This window comes from Pteropus alecto, unplaced genomic scaffold (genome assembly GCF_000325575.1).
Source record: "Pteropus alecto unplaced genomic scaffold, ASM32557v1 scaffold146, whole genome shotgun sequence".
In the NCBI taxonomy this organism is placed as follows: Eukaryota; Metazoa; Chordata; class Mammalia; order Chiroptera; family Pteropodidae; genus Pteropus; species Pteropus alecto.
The window spans coordinates 3036371-3059676 of record NW_006442107.1 but is presented as its reverse complement, the minus strand read 5'-3'; the positions used below and the strand labels follow the sequence as shown (position 1 = coordinate 3059676).

At 49.0% G+C, this 23306-nt stretch overlaps 1 protein-coding gene across 1 annotated transcript in view; it reads left to right on the top strand.

The window, feature by feature from the left end:
- Nucleotides 1–23306, top strand: part of MAPK4 (mitogen-activated protein kinase 4) — a 124080-nt gene that overhangs the window by 98534 nt on the left and 2240 nt on the right. Inside the window, 4 exon segments of the mRNA XM_025038681.1 lie at nucleotides 13456–13600; nucleotides 15097–15258; nucleotides 19932–20133; nucleotides 22937–23305. Of these exon segments, the coding sequence (XP_024894449.1) occupies nucleotides 13456–13600; nucleotides 15097–15258; nucleotides 19932–20133; nucleotides 22937–23305 (878 nt within the window).

Below are 23306 nucleotides of genomic sequence, written 5' to 3'. Positions count from 1 at the left end.
AGCGTTTTCTTTAAAACCAGGAAAACACTAGGGTTACCTACCACCATTTCTTCTGTTCATTATTGCAGTAGTCCTGGCAAGCAAAATAAGATGGAATTGTTATTATTTACAGATGATTTGTCTAAATAAAACCTCAATCTGTACACAAATTAATAGATTTAATAGAAAGACTTTAGCAGTGTTGCCAAATATAATCAATATACAAAAATCAATTTCATTTCTATACATTGGCTGAAAACATACTTTTAAATAATATATCATTTATAATCACAATCAAGCAATATTTGATGATTTGGCAATTCTAGTCTGACCCAGAGTTAGGACAAACTTCACAGGTTAAGGGCCTTCCCCTCAAAGGACTGCCCTCACTCTGCTCATCAGCCACAAGCTCAGGGGTTCCCAGATCACCTGCATGTTTGACCGGCTAGCTACAAATTCAGGGGTTCCCATACGCCCTCACTCAAATGATTCATAGAACTCGGAAAAGCCCTATACTTAAGACTGCAGTGTTGTTATAAGGATATAAATCATGACCAGCCAAAAGAAAAGACCTGAAGGGCAAGGTCTTGGAGGGTCTCAAATATGAGATTTGTCAGCCTCTCAGCACACTGATTTGTATCACTAACCAAGGACACTCAGTCGGCCTCCAGTGTCCAGAGTTTTTATTGGACTTTCATTTTGTGGGCACGGCTGATTGAATCATTGACCACCCAAATGAACTGAATTTCCAGCCCTCCAATGCTCTAACCACATGGTTGGTCTTTGGGGGCATAGCCGGACCCATCCTGAAACTAGCTAGGGGCCCATCATGAATAGCGAAGATGCTCCTATCCCTCAGGAGATTCTAAGGGTTTAGAGGTTCCCTCTCAGGAACCAAGAATAAAGACCAGCCAACTTTTTTATTATATAACAGATAGCTAGACGTAATCTAACATAAGTATACCTACTACCTCTTCATAAACTCTCTCTGTAAATATGCTGGAATACTACACAGCTGTGAAAATGAATGAAATACAAGTTCACACATTAACTGTTGCATGTATTACAGTTTTGAAAATCAAATTTAAAAAATTTGCTTTGTCATAAACAGTGAATCAAAGATCATCACTCTTCTGTGGAACCATCTGCCAAGGATGAGCAGGACCCTCTAGAAAATTGTGAAGAAGGTAGACTTTTTTTCTTTGGGGCCCACAGCCACCTCTTGTGATCCTTTTCTTCCTCCCTTTAAGTGTCTAGGGCCCTTGCATTCTCCTGCCCTCCTTAGCTATCCTAAAACCGTTCAGATGCATTGATGAGTGTGGAGAATAAAATCATTGCATATTCCCATGGGGAAGGCAAGGAATTTGCTTTTGTAACTGTTCTTCTAAAAGTGAAACCAAGGGTTTTGGCTCTTGGCAAAGGAATTTAAAGGAGCAAGGTAGCAAGCAGTGGAGATCAGAGACACCTTTTCTGGTGACCAAAACCCATACCAGCTCGTTGGTGTGAGGAAGGAAGGAAACATCCTTCAGAACCATGCTGGCTTCCTCCGTAATCCCCCGTGGCAGGCAGATTCCTCCTGGGGCCTCTTCACAGACTCTCCGGGGTGTCTAGACAATTTGCCTTAACCTGTGAGAAGACAAGCCCTCGATCCTTTATTTCAAGGAAGGTTCCTAGAATATGCACCTACTTTCCTATCTTGAAAATCCTGACAAGGTGCCTCCCTGTTCTCCTTGGCCATTCGCCTCTCTCGTGGCCCCTTTTACTCCTAGAGGGAGCCAGAGTGACCAAGGAGTTCATGAAGCTCGACTCAGGGCCTCTCACTTGCACAACCACCCCCCTCCCACTCCCGAGGCGCTGGAAGGGACCCTAACAATGTGTTCACATACTCACATATTTTTGGTGTGTTTGCAAAGTAAGATATTTTGGTGGAAATTTATAAGGAAGTGGCCTATTTTCATCCTGACTTCCCCTCATGTTGAGTGGTACTGATGTGGCATTTGGAGGGTCTGACGAAGGGGAGGTTGGGCTAAGGATACATTTAGTTCGGATAAAATGAGATGTGTTTATAAGGTTTGCAGTTAATTCTCCTTACAGTTAGGTTATTGCCAGCTGTCTTGGTGCAGGAAAAACCAGGCCTTTCATGATGTCCCACCCTACAACTCCTGGGACATCACGGACAGCCTGGTTAATGAATGTTACCAGTTCAAAAAATAGAAGTTTAACCACTACATAAGAAAACTGGAAATGCCCCCAAATCTTACAGCTCATATTCAAAAGAACACTTGATAGGGTGTTCTCCAAATTTGACAATAATCCTGCAAATTTATATGACATTACTATGACATTAGTTTTGAAGGTAAGAGAAACTTCTAAAAAATCAACTGTACTAAGTATCAACCATATTAGAGGAAAGGTTGAATTATCTTTTCAATTATCTTTCAAAGAGTGAATTAGCTTTAAGTTCTCTCTGTGAAAATCATATTGTACAATTGTCACAGAAGAGATGATCAGGGATTATGCAATGCATTCACGTGTTTGCTACCTGTGGTTTGCCAAGCAGCTAATTAGTAAAGATGTTATTTTTATGAATTTCGTGATGTTTGTAGTGCTGCATTGCTAGCTTTTTAAAATTTGCTGCAATTTTCTGATTCAAAAATACATATTCGCTTTTATACCTAATTTTGTGGTCATAATTTTGTCTTTTCTATGAGGCCCCCCCAAACCTGGATCTACCCTGGCCCCCTTTTTGCTTCACCTTCACACAGTAACTGCTCCATCCTCCATCCCTCACCCAGTGTTGACTGTCCCCTGGTTTAATAATTGACTTTGCAGTTGAACCAGCAGATTCAGTGCCCGGAACTAGGTGACAAGCTCTTTGAGGACAGTCCCTCGACTTGGACCACCATAAACTGGTCCAGACCTGCTGGAAACACTTACTAAGCACCTGTCAACAAAGCCTCTGGAGCGGGAGCCACATCCCCCGGAGCAGGGGTCCTGAGCAGCCTTGTAGTGCGTGGGGCAACTTCGAAAGTAGGATATGCACCAGGACCAGCAGTTTTTTAAGGAAGAGAACAGTTTCCACTGAGAGAAGATGTGGTCCCTGGTTAATAATTTGATCCGTGTAGGCTGCCAGGTCACTGAGGAGAGAAGACCCTTCTTGAGGTCAGGGTAAGACAGGGTTACTGAGCCGAGAGCTGGGTTAGGACCCTGACAGAAGCAACATTGGAGAAGAGGTCAGATTGGTCTTGGAGCCTTTGTACCCTGCCTTTCAGATCCCAGAAGGCACAGCAAGTCCAATTGGTCCTTGCCCTCAGGGGCTCGGAGATGGGGGCAGGGCAGTGTGAGTTTCCATTCACACAGAGCCCATTCAACGGAGCCATAACATTAGTCTTTGCTGATGTCATAGAACACAGTGGACTGACAGGCCAATGTGGTTCCTCTCCCAGGTAAAAGAGGTAAAAGTGTTAACGAGGACCATGCTCAGTATTCCCATGGTGTGTCCTAAGAAAGATTCGTCCCCCATAGGTACCCAGAAAAAGATGGTTACGTAGACACAGAGGTGTGGCAGTGTTGCATTCTAAATCCTCATCTAGGAGGTCCTGAGGCTCTATACATAAGCTCGTTGGTCGTTGCCAACCTGTCCCAGGGGTATTTAGCGACATGCCCTTATCTCTCCCCTTTAGCATCTTTGGGACATGAACCCATTCCAGGAAACACTGACGTCTCCCTCTCATACACTTCTTAGTCTACCGATTCCATCTTCGTTACCGTCAACAAAGGTGATGGTTTAGACCCCAGAGCCTTCTGAGAAAGGAATTTCCTTTTATTCTTCTGAGCCGTGCTTTGCAAGCTAAACAGGGGAGAATTCTTATCCTATGGGGAGGGAGGGTGTGCACACAGCTGCGGGAGGAAGAATAGAAATGGGGTAGCTGGCAGCAAGAGAGGAACTTCAGGGACTGAACGTCTGCTGGGGGACTTGGTGGCCTTGGCATTGTGTCTTTGGCCACCCAGCCTCAGCCCGCACCCAAGTCCTCCCATACAGCAGGGCCGGTAACAGTGCCCACCGTGTGAGAGTATCATGTGAATCAAATGAAAGAATACAGACAGAGCTCAGGGTGGTACCTAGCATGTGGTTCAGCACCTGGCAAATATTCATTATTGTTACACGCATTACTCAGAAGTGTTTTGGGATTAACGTTCTCTTTCTTTTTGAGAGTGGAGGTGGAAGGGACAATAAAGCACTGAGTCTGAACTCCAGGCTGGCCCTGGCAGGGTTAGCAGCCCAAAGGGCCCAGCTACTGCACAGTGGCATCAAGATAATGTCAAATAGAAATTCACAGCCACACCTCACACCTGAGGGAGCCCCTAGATTTCCGAGGGCTGGACTTTAACATGGCGGCCACCTTTGTCCTGTGATTTTAACATGGCCAGCAAACTTCAAAATAATCTCTTGACTGGCGGTCAATTCCTGGAATTCCACCATGGGCATATCAATCATTCCTTTGGCTTAAGGTTTTTATTCCGTTCATGTACCACATTGAAAGTGAGCACCTACCCTGTGCCGTGCAGATAAACAGCTGATCCCTGCCTTCAGGACCTCCCCTACTATAGAGCTGTGAATTTGGAGATGAAGGGGTCAGGAACACAAAGCCTTGCCAGCTAAGCCAAGTGAGGGTAGGAGAGGGAGGACTGCAATAATTTCCCCAGATTTAGAATAAAAAAATACTTTTCTTTCAGAGTTGTCATAGGTAAGCTGAGCTAATGCTGGCAAAATCTCTTGTGCATAATGCTCAACAAATATTAGTTTCCTCCCTGCCCCGCCCCCACGCTGTTCTCAGTTATTTATACTTGGATATTAATGAAGGATCTGAGAGGAAGATTAGCCAGGTAGGAGGAGAAAGATGAGAGGGCCGCCCTCATGGGGACAGGGGCGGGGGGCAGAATAAGAAGACTTGGGGCTCAGAGATCAACTTCTCTGATGTTCTCCCCGACATGGCCACACGGGTCACTCCCTTGATTCACTCTGCTCACATGTCCCCTTACGACAGAGTCCTTCCCAGACCACCCTGCTTTATTTTTATCCCTAGCGCTATCACCACCAGACTTATTATATGTTCATGTGGTCAGCTGTCTTTCCTGCTAAAATGTATGCTTCATGGTCACAGGGACTTAGTTTTGTTCACTGCCAGGATCAAATCTCAGCGCTGCCAGTTATTATGTAATTTGGCCTTGGTCAAGTTACTCTCCTCTCTACTTTTTCATAGGGTCATTTTGATAACTAAATGCACTTATAATAAAGTAGCACTTGGCACAGTGCCTGGAATATTCTAAGTTCTCAGTAAATGACAGCTATTGTTATTATCGGTTATTTTCCAGTAAATTTTACTTCCCTTGCATCAGCCATCTGGGGAAGTCTTCTGACTACTCAGGGATTCATCTGATCGTGAGTGGAGCCAGAAATAGAAAGCTGCACTAATTGGGGAGCTGAAAATATGGTTTACCTTTGCAAGGCAGGTAAACGAGAGAGCTCTAGGACGCTGGTTCTCAAATACAGCTGCACATTGGGATCACCTGGGGAGTTTTAAAAATTACCGATGCCTGGGTCTGCCCCCCAGAGAGTCTGATGTAATTGGTACAGCAGGTGGCCTGAGCATCAGGATTTTCTTCAGTGCCTCAGGTGCTTCTGAGGTGTAGCAGGCTGCAGAGATGCTGCTCCAGGGTGCCACCAGATTTCCCCTTGAAAGTCAGTGAGACGGATATCTATTTATGGCTGGGCAGTTAGTGCATCTTCCTAAAAGAAAACAGGTGCTCACAGACCGACCGGCCTTTTAAAAATGAATCACTTTAGCCCAGCAGGGCCCATCACTTAAAAATGGCTGTTGATTGTGAGGCAGCATCTTATGATTCTAGTGCCTTACATAGGAGGAAGGCTTGGAGACCAGCAGCACAAGCAGATGGGGAAACTGAGGCTGAAGCAGCTGAACCAAGCCTTTCCTCCACCCACCTTTCTAATTAACCCAGCAGCCAGTCCTGGCCAGGAGGGTGGGATTAAAGCCGGTGATCTTGGCACTCTCCAAATAAACAAAACGCTTTATCTTGTCTTTGAACTGTAATAGAATTCAGAGTTCTTGATTTGGTCCCCATGAGGATAATGCCCAAAGCTTCTGTCTGTGACGGTGAACTCTAGTTGAATTAGAAGACAACTACATTTCAAGAAAGTGCTTTTTAAAAAGAAGTCCATGTCAGGGGAGGGGGGAGGTAGTTGGGGATAAAAGGGGTCGAATACGTGGTGACGGAGAGAAATCTAACTATGGGCGGTGAACACACAATGCAATATATATATGACTTACTGTTGAATTGTACATTTGAAACTTACTGGATTTTGTCGATCAGTAATTTTTAATAATTAAACAAAAAACAAAAAACACCCATCTCCATTGCTCTCACTTTCCTGGTGCTTAAACGTAAGGGGAAGTATATTCTGCTGAGTGAAATAAACCCATCGCCAAAGGACAAACACTGTTTGATTCCACTTACATGAGGTACCTCAAGTAATCACATCCATAGAGAAAGAAAGTCGAGGGGTGCTTGCCGGGGTCCGGGATAAGGGAGTGCGGGAGGTTGTTTCATGGGTACAGACTCGGGCGGCCGTGATGGCGCAACAGTGTGAATGTGCTGAATGCCACCGAACTGTGCGCTTAAAGTAGTTAAGAGGCTGAATTTTACGTCGTGTGTATTTTATCACAATTAAATATAAATCTTTTTCAAAAAGCAATTCTATCATAATTTTTTTTAAGTAAAATGAACGCATGGGGGCGGCAGGTCTGTAGGAACTTAACTGGGATTTTGGTTGATTTCCATGGGACCTGGGAAGAGCCGGTGGTGGGCAGGGTCCCCCAGAGCTTGGAGTCAGAAAGTGGGGGCAGCAGCAAATCATCCCTTAAGGCACCTTAGAAGTTGATGAAAAGTCAGTGCAGCTGACTTAGCTGTACCGTTTTCTTCACCCGTGTGTACTTTAGCTGCATAAACAGAATGTGCCGGCTGACTTACAAAGGACTGCGGGGCTTTCGTGATGGTGTGTTCCTTCCCTCAGCCTGAGAGCGTCCCTGCTGCACGGTTTCATAGAAATGAGTTTAATAGAATGAGTTTGGAGTCAGCGAGAAGAAAGGCTATTTGGCTGTAGTGTTCTTTCTCTTTAAAAAGGCTGCTAACATGCCCGATATGGATATTGGCACAAATAAGAATTATACCTCCAGAGGGAGAAGACGGTGGAGAGGGAGGCCGTATATTTCTGCTTAAATTGGGCCTCTGGGATGCTGTTGTTTTTCTAAATGAGCTTTTGATGAGTGTCTCTACCACACAGAATTAGCCCCTGTTATAGATCAGACTGCTTTTGGGTTGGAGAAACCTGCCTGGCCAGCGAGCAAGGCAATCATAAGTCCTTGGGGCAGGGCATTAAAGATAATCTAGGGCCTGGCTGATCCAAGTGCATCACCTTGTTCGCCGGATGGAATGGAATGTGCATTTAATCCAGATGGAAGTCTGTGAGTAACCGCGTGCGCCCCAAAGTTTGAGAAGCTGTGCTGTGGCATCCACCAGGAGAGCGGGTGTTGGCACACTCCCCACAAGGTTGTCATTCTGTGCTTGGATGCCTCTGCCTGTCTAGGACTCGGTGCCCCACTGGACAGCCCTGATGCCTTTAGAGCACTCATGTGAAAGCCAATAGAGCCCCATGTTCTGATCAAAGGTGCTACAGCTGCACAGCCTGGGGCTGAATCCCAGCTGTGCTACTTACAACAGGTGTGACTGGAATAGTTTGCTTATTCTCTGTGTGCCTTTGTTTCCTCCCTGTAAAATGACTATAATGGCGGGTCGTTGAGAGGGTGAAATAATCCACATAAAGCAGTTAGGGCAGTTTGAGGAGCTCAATAAATATTAGCTATTAGCATGGCACTACATAGATTTCCATCTCACACCTGTTTCTCGTCTGTCCCCAGAGCCTTTTGAGAACAAACATAACTCCTCGTCTGTATGGCAGCCTCGCAGATATCTAAAGGCAGCTTTCATGGCCCCAGAAAAGTTCTCCGTGGTGAAAGTGCCCAGTCTTCACCATTCTTTGTGTGACGTGTCTTTGATTCCTGCGACGCATCCACCAAGAATCCTCCGCAAGAATCAGAGCATCAGTTCAGCAGCCTCCACTTGCCCCCTGAGGCTAAAAGTTTTACTTCTCCATAGCCTGATTTCTTTTTCACTTAACCTGGTTTCTTCTAGACCAGACAGGGGTGCATATATGCATTCCTACCCCCTTCCAAGGAAATGTGATGGCCCATGAATCCCCTGCTATCCGGGCCACAGCATCTTTGCTACAAGCCCGAGTGGTGGGGAGTGCAGAGCCCAGTCACTTTGCTCCACTAACACAGCTCCCACTCGTAAGACTTGGCAGGGGCCCTACCACAGGGGGGTACAGGTCTGCCCAGGGTGAAGGAGAAAAACAGGTGGCCCTTCCACAGCCTTCGCTGAAACTCCTGTCCTACCCACAATCCTTCCTTCCCAACGCTGCAATCCTCCATGCCTTCCTTTGTTCTTCCTAGGGTTCTCAGACTGGGAGGGGACTTTAAAGGTTCCCCAAGGAGCTCATTCAAGATGAAGTTCGGAGGACTCCAGAGTAGCTTTGGTCAATCTGAACATATCACAAGCGTGTCCCCTGATTCTGATGCAAGGGGTCCTTGGGTACTGCTGACTCTCAGCCCCTGCCCCATGTACCATTTGTCTCTGTCCCCTGAACACATTCTAGGTCTTCCCACCCAATCACCTGTACTCACAGTGGCTCTGCATCATCACCTCAAATATTCCCCAGCACAGCTATCCAAGATGTCCCCATTCATCAAGACCAAGTCGAACCTCACTCCTATGAAGCCTTCGCTGACCCACCTCATGGCAGAATATCGCCCCTCTGCTCTCTGAGCATGCCTCTCCTTGCTGCGTACCATCAACCCTATCTGGTGTGCAAGGGTAGAGGTCCAGCAGTGTGCGGGTTAGAGTATGGGCTCTGGAGCCAGACACCCCGGACCACTTCCCAGGCACGTGACCTTGGGCAGGCTGTGTTTCCACCCCATGAAGAACCTGCATTGGAGGGTTGCTGAATGAATCCGTGTAAAGTGCAAACACAGCACCCAGCACAGAACAAGCCCTCCATAAACGCTGATGAGATAATTGCTTGGTCCTTCCAATCATCTTTTCATATCGAACTTTTCATCTCTTTAACTACATTGTACACTCTTTGAAATCAGAGATGATCTTAATCATCTTCATTTCTACCACACAAAGAGGACATGTAGCCTCCCAGGATACATGCCATAGACTTCTGGCTAGGAAGGCGAAGCTGCCAGAGTGCCCTACCATCCTGGCCTGGAAGCTTCCTTTCAGTATGAGGGGCAAACAACTCTTCCCACCGTGTCACTCACCACTATATACACGTGCGCGTGCGCGCGGGCGCACACACACACACACACACATACACAGAGCTACAGATGACTGGGCTTTCATTCTGGGGAGAATGTTGTCCCCATTTAAATTTGCTCCATTCCTGTGAGGGGCCAGGAGGTACATTGTCACTAACGGGTAGAGTAGGAGGCTTATTGGGTCATGCCTTCTCCCCCAGCCTCCCAACTCCCAGACCCACGAGATCAGGCTCCGAGCAGTGGAGGCATAAAGAGGGCAGCCACATGGACCTGGAATGCCCAGGCAGGCAGCTGGGACGAAGTCCACACTCCCCTGCTCCCTCTGTGCTTTAATGTCACCTCCCCTCTGGATCTGTTGGGGGCTCCTAATTACCCTCTTCCTAGGGCAGCTGCTACTAGATTATTTCTCAAACACCTTTGAAGCTTTCAAAGTCTAACCCTCCCATCAGCGAGATGGGCTGGTTGGAGTAATAGCTAAAGAAGCCCCAAAGGCCCCCTATGATGGTCTAGACGGGAAACTGTGACGCCTCCCAGTGGCTCCTTCAGAGCCAGCTTCTCAGCCCCAACACCAAAGGACCGGGATGGCAGGAAAAGAGGGACACTTGGAAAAGGGCAGTTCCAGCCTTGCCTCGTGTATGCTGAGAGGAGGCCACCGAGAATGGCATAGTGTCGGCTTCCTGTCTCCTCAGAGCAGCGATGCCGTGAAACTCACAAGACAGTGTTCCACATGTGCACCTGCTGTCCTCCTCTGGCAGCCTGCTGATGGGTGAACCCCCTGGAGACCAGGTCTGGTCACTGAGGACAGGGTCCTCCCCTGCCAAGTGGATCTGAAGCTATCATCTCTGCAGACTCGGGCAGGAAAGCCATTTAAGGACTTCTGTTGAGCCACAGTACTTCCTGATTTATGACCCCTTCTTAGGATAAAATTGAGTCTCCGCTCCTGGGTATTCTTTAAAGAACTTTTTTTTTTTATTCTAGAAAATCCCGACTTTCACTCCATCCACTCAACTGAAACTCCTCTCTTAAATTCAGATCACCAGTATTGTGTTGTGGGCCCCCATGCCTCTCCTGCTCAGACACCCAGGGCTCATCTCAGCTGCGGGTAGGACCCCCGGCCTCCTGGGTCTGCCTCACCCCCCCGCAGGAAGGGAGCCTCCTGTTTGTTCCCATCTCCCCGACCCCAGGGCTCCTTGCTTCAGATCCTGGCAGAAGACACTGGACCTTCGCAAATCCTCTGCCCCTGGCTTCTGAAACATATCCGTATATCCCCTTCGTGTTTCCAAAGGGCTGAGGGACAGGGAAGCGTAGGGAAGCCGCTAGTAGTCAACAAGAGTCCAGCAGGTTCTTGGTTTGCATTCAAAGGTCAGGAAGAGCCGGGGGTTCACTTCCTCAGCTGCTATCATGGCCGCGGGGCAGCCCTGCCCAGAAGAGTGTCTTCCTCTTACTTTCAGGACCAGTGTTTAGAAAGACGCTCCCCAGTGTCCCCAGCTCTCTTTAGCCCTAGACACTGCAGATAGGCAGGTGTTAATTATAGGGAACTCCACTCCCTAAAAGATTTGCTCGTATGCTTATCAAGGGACACTTTCCTTTAAGTCACCTCCGCTCTGGGTTGTCTCTGCTTTAGTCTTCCTCTGACAGTCTCAGCCTCTGACTGGGAACAAAATCAGACCATTCTTTATTTATAACCAACGCCACCACCACCACCACCCCTGCCCCCGAAAAGTGGCCTTCTACAGACAAGTTGGCTTGTCTCTATAATTTTTAGAATCGAACTTCGACCCCTAACAAACCATAACGTGGATGAGTCTAGATGCATTATGCGAAGTGGAAGAATTTAGACTTAAAAGGCTCCGTGCTGTGATTCCATGTACGTGACATTCTGAATAAGACAAAACTGAAAGGACACAAAACAGTGGTTGCTAGGGGGCTGGGGAGGGCGGCTGACCAGCAGGGGCTACAGGGAATTGTTCGAGATGATGGAATTATATTTTCTTGATTGTGATGGTGGTTATATGATTCTATGCTTTTGTCAAAACTCACAGAACTTTACACTAAAAAAGGATGAATTTTACTGTATGTAAATTATACCTCAAAACACCTGACTTTTAAAAAATTACTTACATTTTCCGGTCCTTTCTGGAACAAGGCAAGGCATAAATGGCTGTGAACTTTTGTAAACTCCTCATCTACCTTTGAAAGTGGGAATTGGAACTCTCTGTAAAGCCAGGTATATCAGAGACAAGGATCAGTGGTTCCCTGAAAAAGGTACCTCATTTTTGAAAAGGGCTCAGACCATAGGAGACATTTCTTATTCATTCGTTTATGCATGCATTCATGCATTCATTCACTCAACAGCGTTTATCGAACACTTCCTAGGAGGCAGACTTGGGACTACATAATGCGATAACGGCTTGTGGAACAAGACACAGCTGCTGCCCATGAGGGACATATTGTCTGGGCAGTGGAGGATGTTAGCAAGTAAAGAAACAGTAACAAAACAGCTCCTGGGGTGGGGCCGGGCACCCAACCTTATTTCGGCGAGTCAGGAAGCTTCTGAGAGTCAGCCAGGTAGAACAGTGGGAATGAGGGCCTCCATCCATGACATGCATACATGCAGATCCCCAAAGAAGAGAAAAAGAGCGGTACGCTTAAAAATTATAAGGAGTTAATTTTGGTGGGGGCATTGAGGCCAGGGAATGGGTTTGCTGTAGTCGTTTCCAGCTAAAGAGTTTTTTCCTCTTTTCCTCCTCCTGTCCACCGTGTGAAGCCCTCCTCTGGGGAAATATGTGCCACAGAGGAAAGAAAGCTGGGCTCTCAGAAGGTTTTAAACACTTAATAAGTCTTTGCTCAACAAATGAAGAAATTTCAGATTAACTGATCAAAAGCTCTTGGGTACTTGGGCTTTCTAACTTTTCATCTATTTTAACCTGGGTCTGTGACACTTTTCACTTCAGTAAAAAAGGAAAATTTGAATGCTAAACAGGGAATTACATCAAGAGATAACAAGACCACCCCTAGAATCTCACATTGGATCCTCTTGGTCAGAACTGTCTCACGTTGAAACCCAAATAGGTCTATTTTCTCACTTTAGAGAGACTGTCCAGGTATTCCAAATGGACATCTCCCAGGTTTCATTGTTGGACCAGCTTTCTGAATTACTTAAAGAACAATGTGCAAATCGCCTGGCTATATTTTCTTATCTATGCTAAAACACCTGTGTCATCACTGTATCTCATAGGGAGGGATTCTGTATCATTGAGCAGTAGCTAAAATCAGCTAGAACATCCCCTGTGTCATCACTGTATCTCATAGGGAGGGATTCTATGCCAGGCCACAAATCATTGAGCAGTAGCTAAAATCAGCTAGAACATCTATTCCCCCAAAAGACAGTCTGTACAACTCCTAGGACCCCCTGGACCAACCAAGCTGTGTCTACTCTGCCATCTAGGGTTGATTGCATGTGCCCTTTACCTACATTCATTACGAAGCTGGCCATATCCATTCTCAACAGGGGCTGGTGTCTGGCATTGTAGCCACATTAATTCTAACCATCAGCACCAAAGCAACTAGCTTGATTTCAAATGTGTGGCTTTTTCTGAGATTCAGCCACAGGAGAAATGAAATTCCAGCATTTCATCATTACTCTGTTGCTGATGATGAACTTGAGTATACTTCCTATTTATCCATCTTCTTACTAGATGAGGGCAGATTTGTTTGCATAGTTACATCAAGCTGCGATGGGAAATCGTTTCTTCTAAAATATTGGTATCCTGCATCCCATTCTACAGAGAACCTCAGGGCCTCTTGAGATTCCTCCACCAAAGACTTTGAGCCCCACAAACTATCCTGAGCCCCTCTAACCAGACCTCTGTTCCCTAATGATCAGCGTGAAAGAATCGAGGGTAAGAGGTTCCAGAAAGAGGTCCTGTGTCCAGGGGAAGAGAAAGGAGATAAGGCACGGGAGGGAGGGAATCTGCACAGGACTGATTGCTGGAACCGGGGTTTCGTCTTCCAGGGTTATCTGTCAGAAGGCTTGGTGACGAAGTGGTACCGCTCCCCACGCCTGCTCCTCTCCCCGAACAACTACACCAAAGCCATTGACATGTGGGCTGCTGGCTGCATCCTGGCCGAGATGCTCACAGGGAAAATGCTCTTTGCAGGTAAGTCACTAACCATGACACCTTCCTTCTCGTCTGGTGTCATTCTAGAAAAAGAGAGAACTGGGTGAAGAAAACACACACACACACACACACACACACACACACACACACACACACACACCACAAAACATGCTAACCTTTCTCTTTGAAATAACCTCTGTGGATTTTATGGCACTGCTTAGAGTCACCTTACTATCATTTCAAGCAAAATGTTAGAGAGACTAAAAATAACATTTCTGAGGAGAGAACTTTCAAAATCAAGGAACCGCTTGTATTCAAACACATTGAGATTGACTGGTGAAAACACCCACGCTACATTTTCAGCCCCTTTCTCCTCTGTCCCTGCCACTGTGAGCAGTCTGTCTGGAGTGTTCATTTGTAGAAGGGAACCCACAAGGGGCTCCGGGGTTTCTGAAATGACCCTCCATTAGCCCACTGCAGGGAGAGGTGGCAGAAACTCCTTGAGTCCTGATGCCGTAGGCACTTTCTGGGTCATCCTTCACATGTGCTTAGTGCTGCATAGGGCATTGTGGGGGTGTGGGGGGTGGGGACACAGAAGAGCCTTATCTTGGGCCCCCAGCTTCTGGTAGACTGGAATCCCATGGGAATAAGTGATAAGTGAAAGACTCTGTGCAGCTGGGTGAGTCGGGGGGACTCCTTGAGAAAGGAGAGGCTTGGTTGAGGATTCAACCTGGAAGAGGTGAGTGGAAAGTCTACTTGTGCAAAAACGGAAAATGGAAGTAATGAAAGTAGGAGTGACCTGGAGGTCATAGCGGGACAGCAAGGAGACAGACCTGACCCATACCAGCAGTGCCGAGGCCCTGATGCAGAGGTCAGAGGTCGCCTGGGTGTAGAAGATGAGTCAAGTATCTGAGATGCCTAAAGACTGAAGTTTCTTACAGATGAGAATAGTATTCATTGCCAGCATCTAACATGATGCCTGGCAGGGAGAAGGTGCTCAATAAATATCTGTTGAATGAATGAATGCTTCAGTCCATCCTGGTCCCCCTCTGCCCAAAGGAGCACAGAGGCAGTGTGCTCAAGACACATCCCAAACCCAATTTGTTATTCCTGATTTTTTTTTCCCTCCTAATTGGAGTCTTCCTAATTGGAAGTGAAAGGTAAGGCTCATTTCTAACCTTAAAATCACTTCCTTCCCCAGCCTGGTAAAGAATGTGCAGAGAGGCATATGGGAAGGAGCATGTGGAAAGCCTTGGGCCAAACTGTTCCAGTCACTTTAGTGCTGGCTGACTCAGTCTTATATCAGACTATTCCATTACAGAGGCAGAAACATTTGACAAAGCCAAGCCCCAGAGACGGCAAGCCACCTGCCTATAGTCACACAGCAAGTTAGTGGCAGAGTGAAGACCAGAACCCAAGGCCCCTGGTTTCCAGCCCAGTGCTGCTCTCAGGCCTCCTGGAGCCGCTTTGGTGCTTCTATACCAAAGTCACACATCCAGGACAGCACGGTAACCATCTGGTGTTTGCCTCCCCAGGGGCTCACGAGCTGGAGCAGATGCAGCTCATCCTGGAGACCATCCCTGTGATCCGGGAGGAGGACAAGGACGAGCTGCTCAGGGTGATGCCTTCCTTTGTCAACAGCACCTGGGAGGTGAAGAGGCCACTGCGCAAGCTGCTTCCCGAAGTAAACAGCGAAGGTACCTGAGCCTGACAGCCAGGCCAGCATCTGGAGGCTGCAGGCTGGCCTCGCCTTGGGGGCGGGAGCAGGTGGTTTCCTAAAAGGACCAAGCATAGTCCCTAGACATAGAAATGAGCCCCCATCTCCCCGCCTCTGGCAGTGGGCATTTGGACTGGCTACTTCCAGACTGAGGATGATTAGCCCCTGGAGTTGGGCCATCAGGCAACTGTCAAGCCAGTCATTAGTTCTCCTCCGTGCCACCACTGATTCTGCTTGCTTTTCATCTGACTTGCCTTCCTCCTCCTTTTCTACCCTTTACTTTTTCCTCTTGGAAGGTACGGTATGGTACGGAGAACGTGTTTTATCAGCTTGAGAGCCAGACCAGGACTCAATTCTCAGTCCTACTAGTGACTAGCTGCTTGGCCTTGGGCAAGTTTCTTAATTCTCTGCATCTCAGTTTCCTTAACTGTAAAATGGGTATAATAATCCATGTCACATAAAGTCATTGTGATGAGTAAGTAAAATAGAATTTTTAAAGCCCTGGGCACAGGATAGTTGCTTCATCACCTTAGATGTTACATTATCACTGGGCCTCATACCTGCCAGAGGCTTCCTTAGGAAACTATGAGGTAGGATATTGGTTCAGCCACATGAAAGAAAGACCCAAATTCTCAATGGCTCAAATAAGATTTAATTCTTATTTAAGAAAAAAAGGCGTTAAGAAGTTTATTTCTCTCTTATATAATAATCCAAAAGCAGACAGTCCAAGGCCAATATGGCGGACCTGCTCTACAGTCACCCAGGGGCCCAAGACCCCTCTGCCATGTTCTGCCATCGTAAGGTGTTACACCTGGAGGAAGGTGAGGAAAGAGGGTGGGTCCCCTTGTCCTTCAGGTCATGAGCCAGAATTTGTATACCTCGCCCCCACTCATCTTCTCTTGGCCGGTGAGGAAAGAGGGTGGGTCCCCTTGTCCTTCAGGTCACCTCGCCTCCACTCATCTTCTCTTGGCCAGAACTTAGTCACATGGCCCCACCTCGCTGCAGTGGAGGCTGTAAAATGGATATTTATTCCATGACACTGTGTCTATTATTATGAAAGAGAAGAACAGACATGGGGTACGAACTGGCAGTCTCTGCCACCCTCTTCCCCATCAAGAACCCAAGAGCTTGGACTAACATTATCTTTGGCCATGATCCCCATTTCATCAGTAAACTGCCTCTGTTTCCCCATCCTTAAAGGGGAGGGGCGGTAATTTGACTCACCCCAAATTAAGACTCAGCCATCCATATTCATGCCGATTCTTAGGCTTCTGTAGAAATCCCACCACGCAACAAGAAGTGTGTTCACTTCTTAGGAATTCTGGATAAGGGATGTGTCACCCACGTCCCCTCCCGCAAGCAACCACACACACGGTGGCCCCTTGGTGACTTGACCCAGAGAGTGGTGGGTCTGGTCTCGGTGAAATCAGGATTGGTGCCTGACAGGAGATAAAGCCCTTCTCTGTTGTCGGCAGCAACGGTCAACACTTATTAACCTACCGTGGCTGGAGAACTGTGCTAGGGGTGGCAATTCAGAGAGACAGAGGAGATAGTATAGCTGGGAAAACAGGGAGTACCCCTCAGAGATGAGAACGAAGATTAAGGAACACACCCTAAGGGGCCAGTGAGAGCCCTGGGTATTCGGGGAAGCACTGAGAAGGACGGACAAGCCGACCTGGAGCAGTGGTGAGTCGCAGATCAGCAGGATGAGTCACTAACCTGATAGCAGGACATGGAGCTGGACAGGGGAGACTGGCGGAGAGGCCACGGGGCTTTGAATGCCCAGCCGATGAGTCTGGACTCGATCCTGTAGCCGAACAGACGTTTGCTAAAGCCAGGCTTGCTTCACCCTCCCAATGTGCCAGCTTCAGCCAAAGTGCTCTCCTCTGCCTCTGGCCTTGAAAAGTGACCCCATTCGGCCTCTGGCCTTGGGGTAATGAGGTATTACTGAAATGAAATATTGGTGGGAGAAAGCATAAAGCTCACCTGCCCAGAAGAGCCAGTCAGTGACCCTCAGTTCGCTCCCTCTGCCGTGCTAAGGTCCCAAAGGCTTGGAAAGAGGCAGGGGGTCTCTCTGGCTGTAGCCCTCAAAGGCTGAAAGGACATAGTCTCAGCGACTGGGCCTTTCCGCAGCCAATACAGCCATCACACCACAGGTGCATAAGGGAGGCAGGTCCTGAGACCGCGGTTACTACAAGAAGTAAACATACCGCGAGCGACCAATCTGATGAGGAAACCTAACACATAAGACACGTAAAAGGGCTGCCATGGGTGAAGCAGGGTTGAGGGCCTCAGAGCCCCGCCCACCTGCCTCTCAGTTCTCTCTGAGAACCCTTCCGGAACCCCTGGGGCTCTGAGAAGTCCAGTGTGGAATCCACTGGGCCACAGGAAGGTGACAACGTGGTACAGAAGCCTCATTATATTGGAATCACGTTAAAAACACCTAGGAAAATTGAGCCCAGAGAAAAGGAGCTGAGGGAAGGAGGTATGGTGTTCATGAGTTAAGGTAAAGCCAGGGCTGTAGCATATGAACCTGAACTCTGGTCCAGAGTCGGGGAGTCTGGGGGGCTCTGCCTGGGACGCAGGCTATCAGAGGGGCTGCCATCCTCAACACATAGCTTTCAGAGCCCCCCCGGGCACCAGCTTCCAGCTGAAGCCAGCGGGAGAGAGCAGAGATTCTTGCACGAGGTTTTCATGGGTCAGGCCTGGAAACAGGGTACACACACCACTTCCACCCCCATTCCATCGGCCCCAGTCACACGGCCACGTCTAACTGCAGGGGAAGCTGAGAGACATATGCCATTCGTGTGCCAGGTGGAGAGGGGGCTTGCGTGGGACTTGACTGCTGCCTTGAAGCATGAGAGGGGCAGTCACGGGCAAGAGAGAACCTGCTGGTGTGGGGGACCCCAAAGGGCGGAACTAGGCTCAGGAGTAGAGGTTAAGGGGGCAGATTTAGGTTTGACGTAAGGCAGCATTTTCTCATATTTGGGCTTCCCAGTCAGAAAAGAGGAGACTCATCCTCACTAGTCAGTGGAATGACTTTCCAACTTCGAGGTTTTCCGGGTCTTTTTTAACAAAGATGATAATGGTGATGATGCCTGCCATTTAAAACTTTAACTCTCCATTTCCTTGTCAAAAAGTCCAGTGGGGCTCAGAGAGGCGCCCAAAGAGGGAGCTGGGCAGTGGCGTGGCCGGGCCGTGCACTGCAGTGCCTGACCCTTCCCAGGCCAGGGAGTCTGCGAGGCTGATCCTCTTTCAGGGCTGCAGCCCTGGGCCCCAGAACATTTGGGGGCGATCAGAGTTCCTGCTGCCTAACCGATCTTTTGATCTAGGGTTACGGAGCAGTACCACATCCTCCCAGGAGGCCAGTGACCTCCAGAATCCATCGATTTCCGAAATCACCGATGAATTTTCCTGCAAAGACATCCAGAGCTGATGGGAGGGGCAGGGTAATGGTGTAGGCTGATGCCCATCCAGGAACCCCCCGGAGGGGACAGCAGCCTGGGCCTTGAGCTCAGCTGACCCCTACCTTTGCACGTGGGCTATAACACGATTATCCGAGTCATGATTTAAGCGGAGCCTCCAGCACTGAGAAGTAATACGAACTTCCAGGCTAGAACTTGCCCTGAGACAATCCAGGGCCAAGTTCACAAGGCAGATGAGTACTCCGACCGTGCTCAGGAAAAAGGGTGCCAGTACCTGTGCCCAGAGCTGACGTTCAGCCAGCGCACACCCATAACTCCCTACTGAAATCTTAACATACTTGCTTGCTGGTTGGCAAATAACTACTATACAAGGTTTCTGAGCGCCTGCCCCTTCCTGTCCCAGGTTCCAGATGCCAGGATCAACCCTTGGCATAGCTACTCAAGGGTTACTGCCTGGCACAGCAGGAGGGCTTCGGCCTGGTGGTGAAATATTTCGAAGATCAAGCCTGCCTGCCTTTATTTGTCAAACCTCCAAGGGCAACATATGGTAGAAAGAGTTCTGGACTTATGCTAGGAGCTTGGGCTGTCAGGCCCTGGCCCACCTGCCTCACCTCCGCTGACCTTTCTCACTGAGGCTCTTTACTGCTGGCACCTGGGGAAAGTAGGCTCCCCCACCCAGCCCAGCAGCACTCAACCAGAGATAAATGGGAGTGGGTGTAGAGATACCCCAGCTTCCCTCACAAGTGGCGCCACCTCTGAGGTGTGTCCCGTGATGACTCCTGGAGGACCCCGGTGGAACTGAGCCCCAGGTGCCCGCAGGAGGAACCTGCTCATTGACACGTCTTCTGCTGGCTTCTTCCCCCTTCCCCTCCCAGTCTGCTTCCTGGCATCGCCGCCCCATAACTACCTACACTCCATTCCTCGTCTCTGGAGAAATCCAGCCTAAGGCTGAGTTCTAGCCCTGGACTTCCTGTAATCAACCGTGACCTTGAGTAAGTCCCTTTCCCCGCTCTGGGCCTCTATTACTTCATTTGTGAGGTCAAAAAAGCAGCATCTGCTCTGAATTTGTCACTGGATTGTGGTGAGGTTCATAAGAAAGAAAATGGCTAAAACCTTTTATACCGATGGAAAAGTACAAACACCAGGGAACATCACCATGTTAAGAGATCTCTTTCTCAGGGTGGCCGGAGGAATGAATGACCTTCATGTGCTGCTCTGCTCCCTACAGCCATTGACTTTCTGGAGAAGATCTTGACCTTTAACCCCATGGATCGTCTAACAGCCGAGATGGGGCTACAGCACCCCTACATGAGCCCGTACTCGTGCCCCGAGGATGAGCCCACCTCACAGCACCCCTTCCGCATCGAGGATGAGATTGACGACATCCTGCTGATGGCCGCCAACCAGAGCCAGCTCTCCAACTGGGACAGGTGTGGTTCCAGAAGCTTCCGGCCCTGGTACCTAGAGCCCACATTCCCATCTTCCCTTTTCTATTTTTACTCTGATCCTCTGTGTTTTTACTCTTGCCCTCTGTCTCCCATGTTGTATAGCCCAGGGGCGCTTTCCCCAAGCTTACCTTCCTGCCTTTCTCTTGTCCCTTGACACCCTCATGTCTTGTGCGATGGGGTCAGGGGTCAGTCTTCCTCTGTGTAACAGCCACCACCAGCTTTTATCCTCACTCTGTGTATACTGAACACAGGGCTCAGTACAATGGGTGGCAAGCATTTAATGAGCACCCGCTGTGGGAGCTGACTTCTAGCAGGCTGGGAGTTTGCCCCGGAAAAGCAAACCGCAGCAACGCAAGACAAGAAAGCCACGTGAAATATAGCACCACACAACACACCCGTGTGGTTCACATCACTTACGCCATCTGAGAGTGCCATTACGGGAGGCGCCGTTATTGTCATTGCCGGTTGGCACATGAGGAAGCTGCAGCTCAGGGAGGTTAGAGATCGGCTTCGTGTCACACAGCTAACACCTGGCCCAGGTGGTGTCTTCCCTAATCTGCATCCATGTTGGACACTGCTAAGCAATCACAGGACTCTGTCTTGCAAAACTGGGCTAGGCCTCAGGATCTGGCGACAGTGTGCCCAGAAGTCACTAGCAATGAGTCAGAGTCGGGTAAAAGATACGTTTTTAAACAGTCTCCATGTAGGCACATAATGATCTCTTAGGGCCCTTCCTATTCTGACGTTCTTAGATCAGGCAGCTAAACGTTTGGGGATCACCATCTGCTATTCCTGGGAGGGACAGCTGATAGCTGCTCAATTTAGAAATAAAGTCAAGGGCTTAGCGCTGGAACTCGGAATAGCCTAAGTGGAAGCCCCACTGTTGTGGGAATGTGACAGTTAGTTACATAAGTGACAGATGAGCAATTTCTCCTTTTTAGTCATTTGACAGATGATGGGTTTCAGATTAAGGAGGCACTGAGAGAGGGTTAAGACAATGTTGCTATTTTTAGACAGATTTGTTGTTTTGTCATTGTCAACTGTTATCAAGAGTTGCCAGCAAATGGAGATTAATGAAGGATTCTCCTGCAGCCCCCCCTCCCCACGTGCTTGTCCTGCCCTCGACTGCGGTCCCTGCAGCCCTTCCCCCTCCATTCCACACTATTTGGGGTTCAGCGAGGTTTGTCCCATGCTTATCGTGGTTGTGGCATGCAGTTGGTGCCAGGAAAAACTATATCAGGGTTTCTTTGGCTGCTGCCCATTACCTCTGACCACTTCCGAACCTGGTGCACCTCTGCTCCCGACTTTTCCTGTCACCGCTGCATGAGGGAGGTGGATGATAACATGATGCAAACCCTTTCCTACAGGCCCTGCTGCTGTGGGCAAACTGCTTAACCTCTGAACAGCAGCGCCCTCATCTATAAGGCGGGGGATAACACTGATGCCCACAGCTGCTAACTTACGTTTTGCCCTTGGCGTGTAGCAGCCAACGGTTAGCCTCTGAACAGCAGCGCCCTCATCTATAAGGCGGGGATAACACTGATGCCCACAGCTGCTAACTTATGTTTTGCCCTTGGCGTGTAGCAGCCAACGGTTACGGTCTTCACAAGTTCTTCCTCCTAGAAATACTTGCAATTTCAAAGGCTGTCATGGGAAGAGGCAGTATTCACCTCTGGGAGTGACTCTTGCCCTGATGGCATCACTGGAGGGCAGGCAGTACTGAGGTCTTCCTGTGCCTTGCACCCCATATCATGTGGACTACAGCTTCCCGTCTGCCCTTTCACACAGCCAAACCTGCCTGTCCTTGATGTGTTGGTTTTTCCCGCGTGAGCACTAGCTCCGCTGTTCCATGAGCAGCTGGAAGATGCCTCTTCTGTGCTCCCTGCCTTCCCCGCCCTCCCACTCCCACAGGTTCTGCATAGAGCACCTGGCCCAGGGAAGGAAGGGCTTAGCCTGAGCTGATGGCTGGCCTTCTTGCCTACCTGCCCTTCATTTGCTCTTGGCTAGCTGGCTTCCCTCTCTATGGCTGCAGGACAGTTGACGGAGGGCAGGATTCCAAGGACCTCTGGCCTCTCCTGAGGTGTCTGTAACCTTTCTGTAGGCCCCACCTTCTCTGCATCTATCATGGTGTTACAGGGCATTCAACCAGACCCACTAGGACAGCAGTTCTCAGCCCTGTCTGTACCTTAGAATCACCTGGGGAGGTTTTAAAACCATGCTGATGCAGGCTGCCCTCCGCATACTGAATAGGAATTGGGGGTATGGGGCAGATATAGAATTGCCTGTTTAATCCTCTCAGGTGATTCTAATCTGAGCCAAGGCTAAGTAGCACTCATTAGGGCCCTGTTGCTCAATATATGGTCTCTGGACCAGTAGCAGCAACATTACGTGGGAGCCCATTAGAACTGCAGAACTGCAGGCCCCAGCTCAGATCTACCACTGAATCAAGATCAAGGCCCCAGGTGATTTGTGTGCACATCAAAGTTTGTGGAGCACTGCACAGGTGCATCCACTAGAAAGTAAGTTCCGTAAGGATAGGGATTTTGTTGTTTTGTTCACTGCTGTGTCTGATGATGCCTGGTACATAGTAAGTGCTCAAGAAATATTTGTAGGTGTACTGAATGAACACACACAAAAATACAAGAGTTAAGCCAATCAGTCCCCATACCTAAGCCCAGAGGCTCATCATTACCTCGTCCCATCACCTTCCCACCTTGGAGAGTGGGGCAGGAACTGGACAGACGGGGCTGGGGATCCAATCACGGTTGCGTCTGTACCCTTGCAGGTACCCTGTGAGCCTGTCATCGGACCTGGAGTGGCGGCCAGACCGGTGCCAGGACACGAGCGAGGTGCAGCGCGACCCGCGCGCGGGCTCGGCGCCGCTGGCGGAGGACGTGCAGGTGGACCCGCGCAAGGACTCGCAGAGCAGCTCCGAGCGATTCTTGGAGCAGTCGCATTCGTCCATGGAGCGCGCCTTCGAGGCTGACTACGGACACTCCTGCGACTACAAGATGGGGTCGCCGTCCTACCTGGACAAGCTGCTGTGGCGCGACAGTAAGCCGCACCACTACTCGGAGCCCAAGCTCATCCTGGATCTGTCGCACTGGAAGCAGGCGGCCGGTGCGCCCCCCTCCGCCGCCGTGGCCGCGGACCCC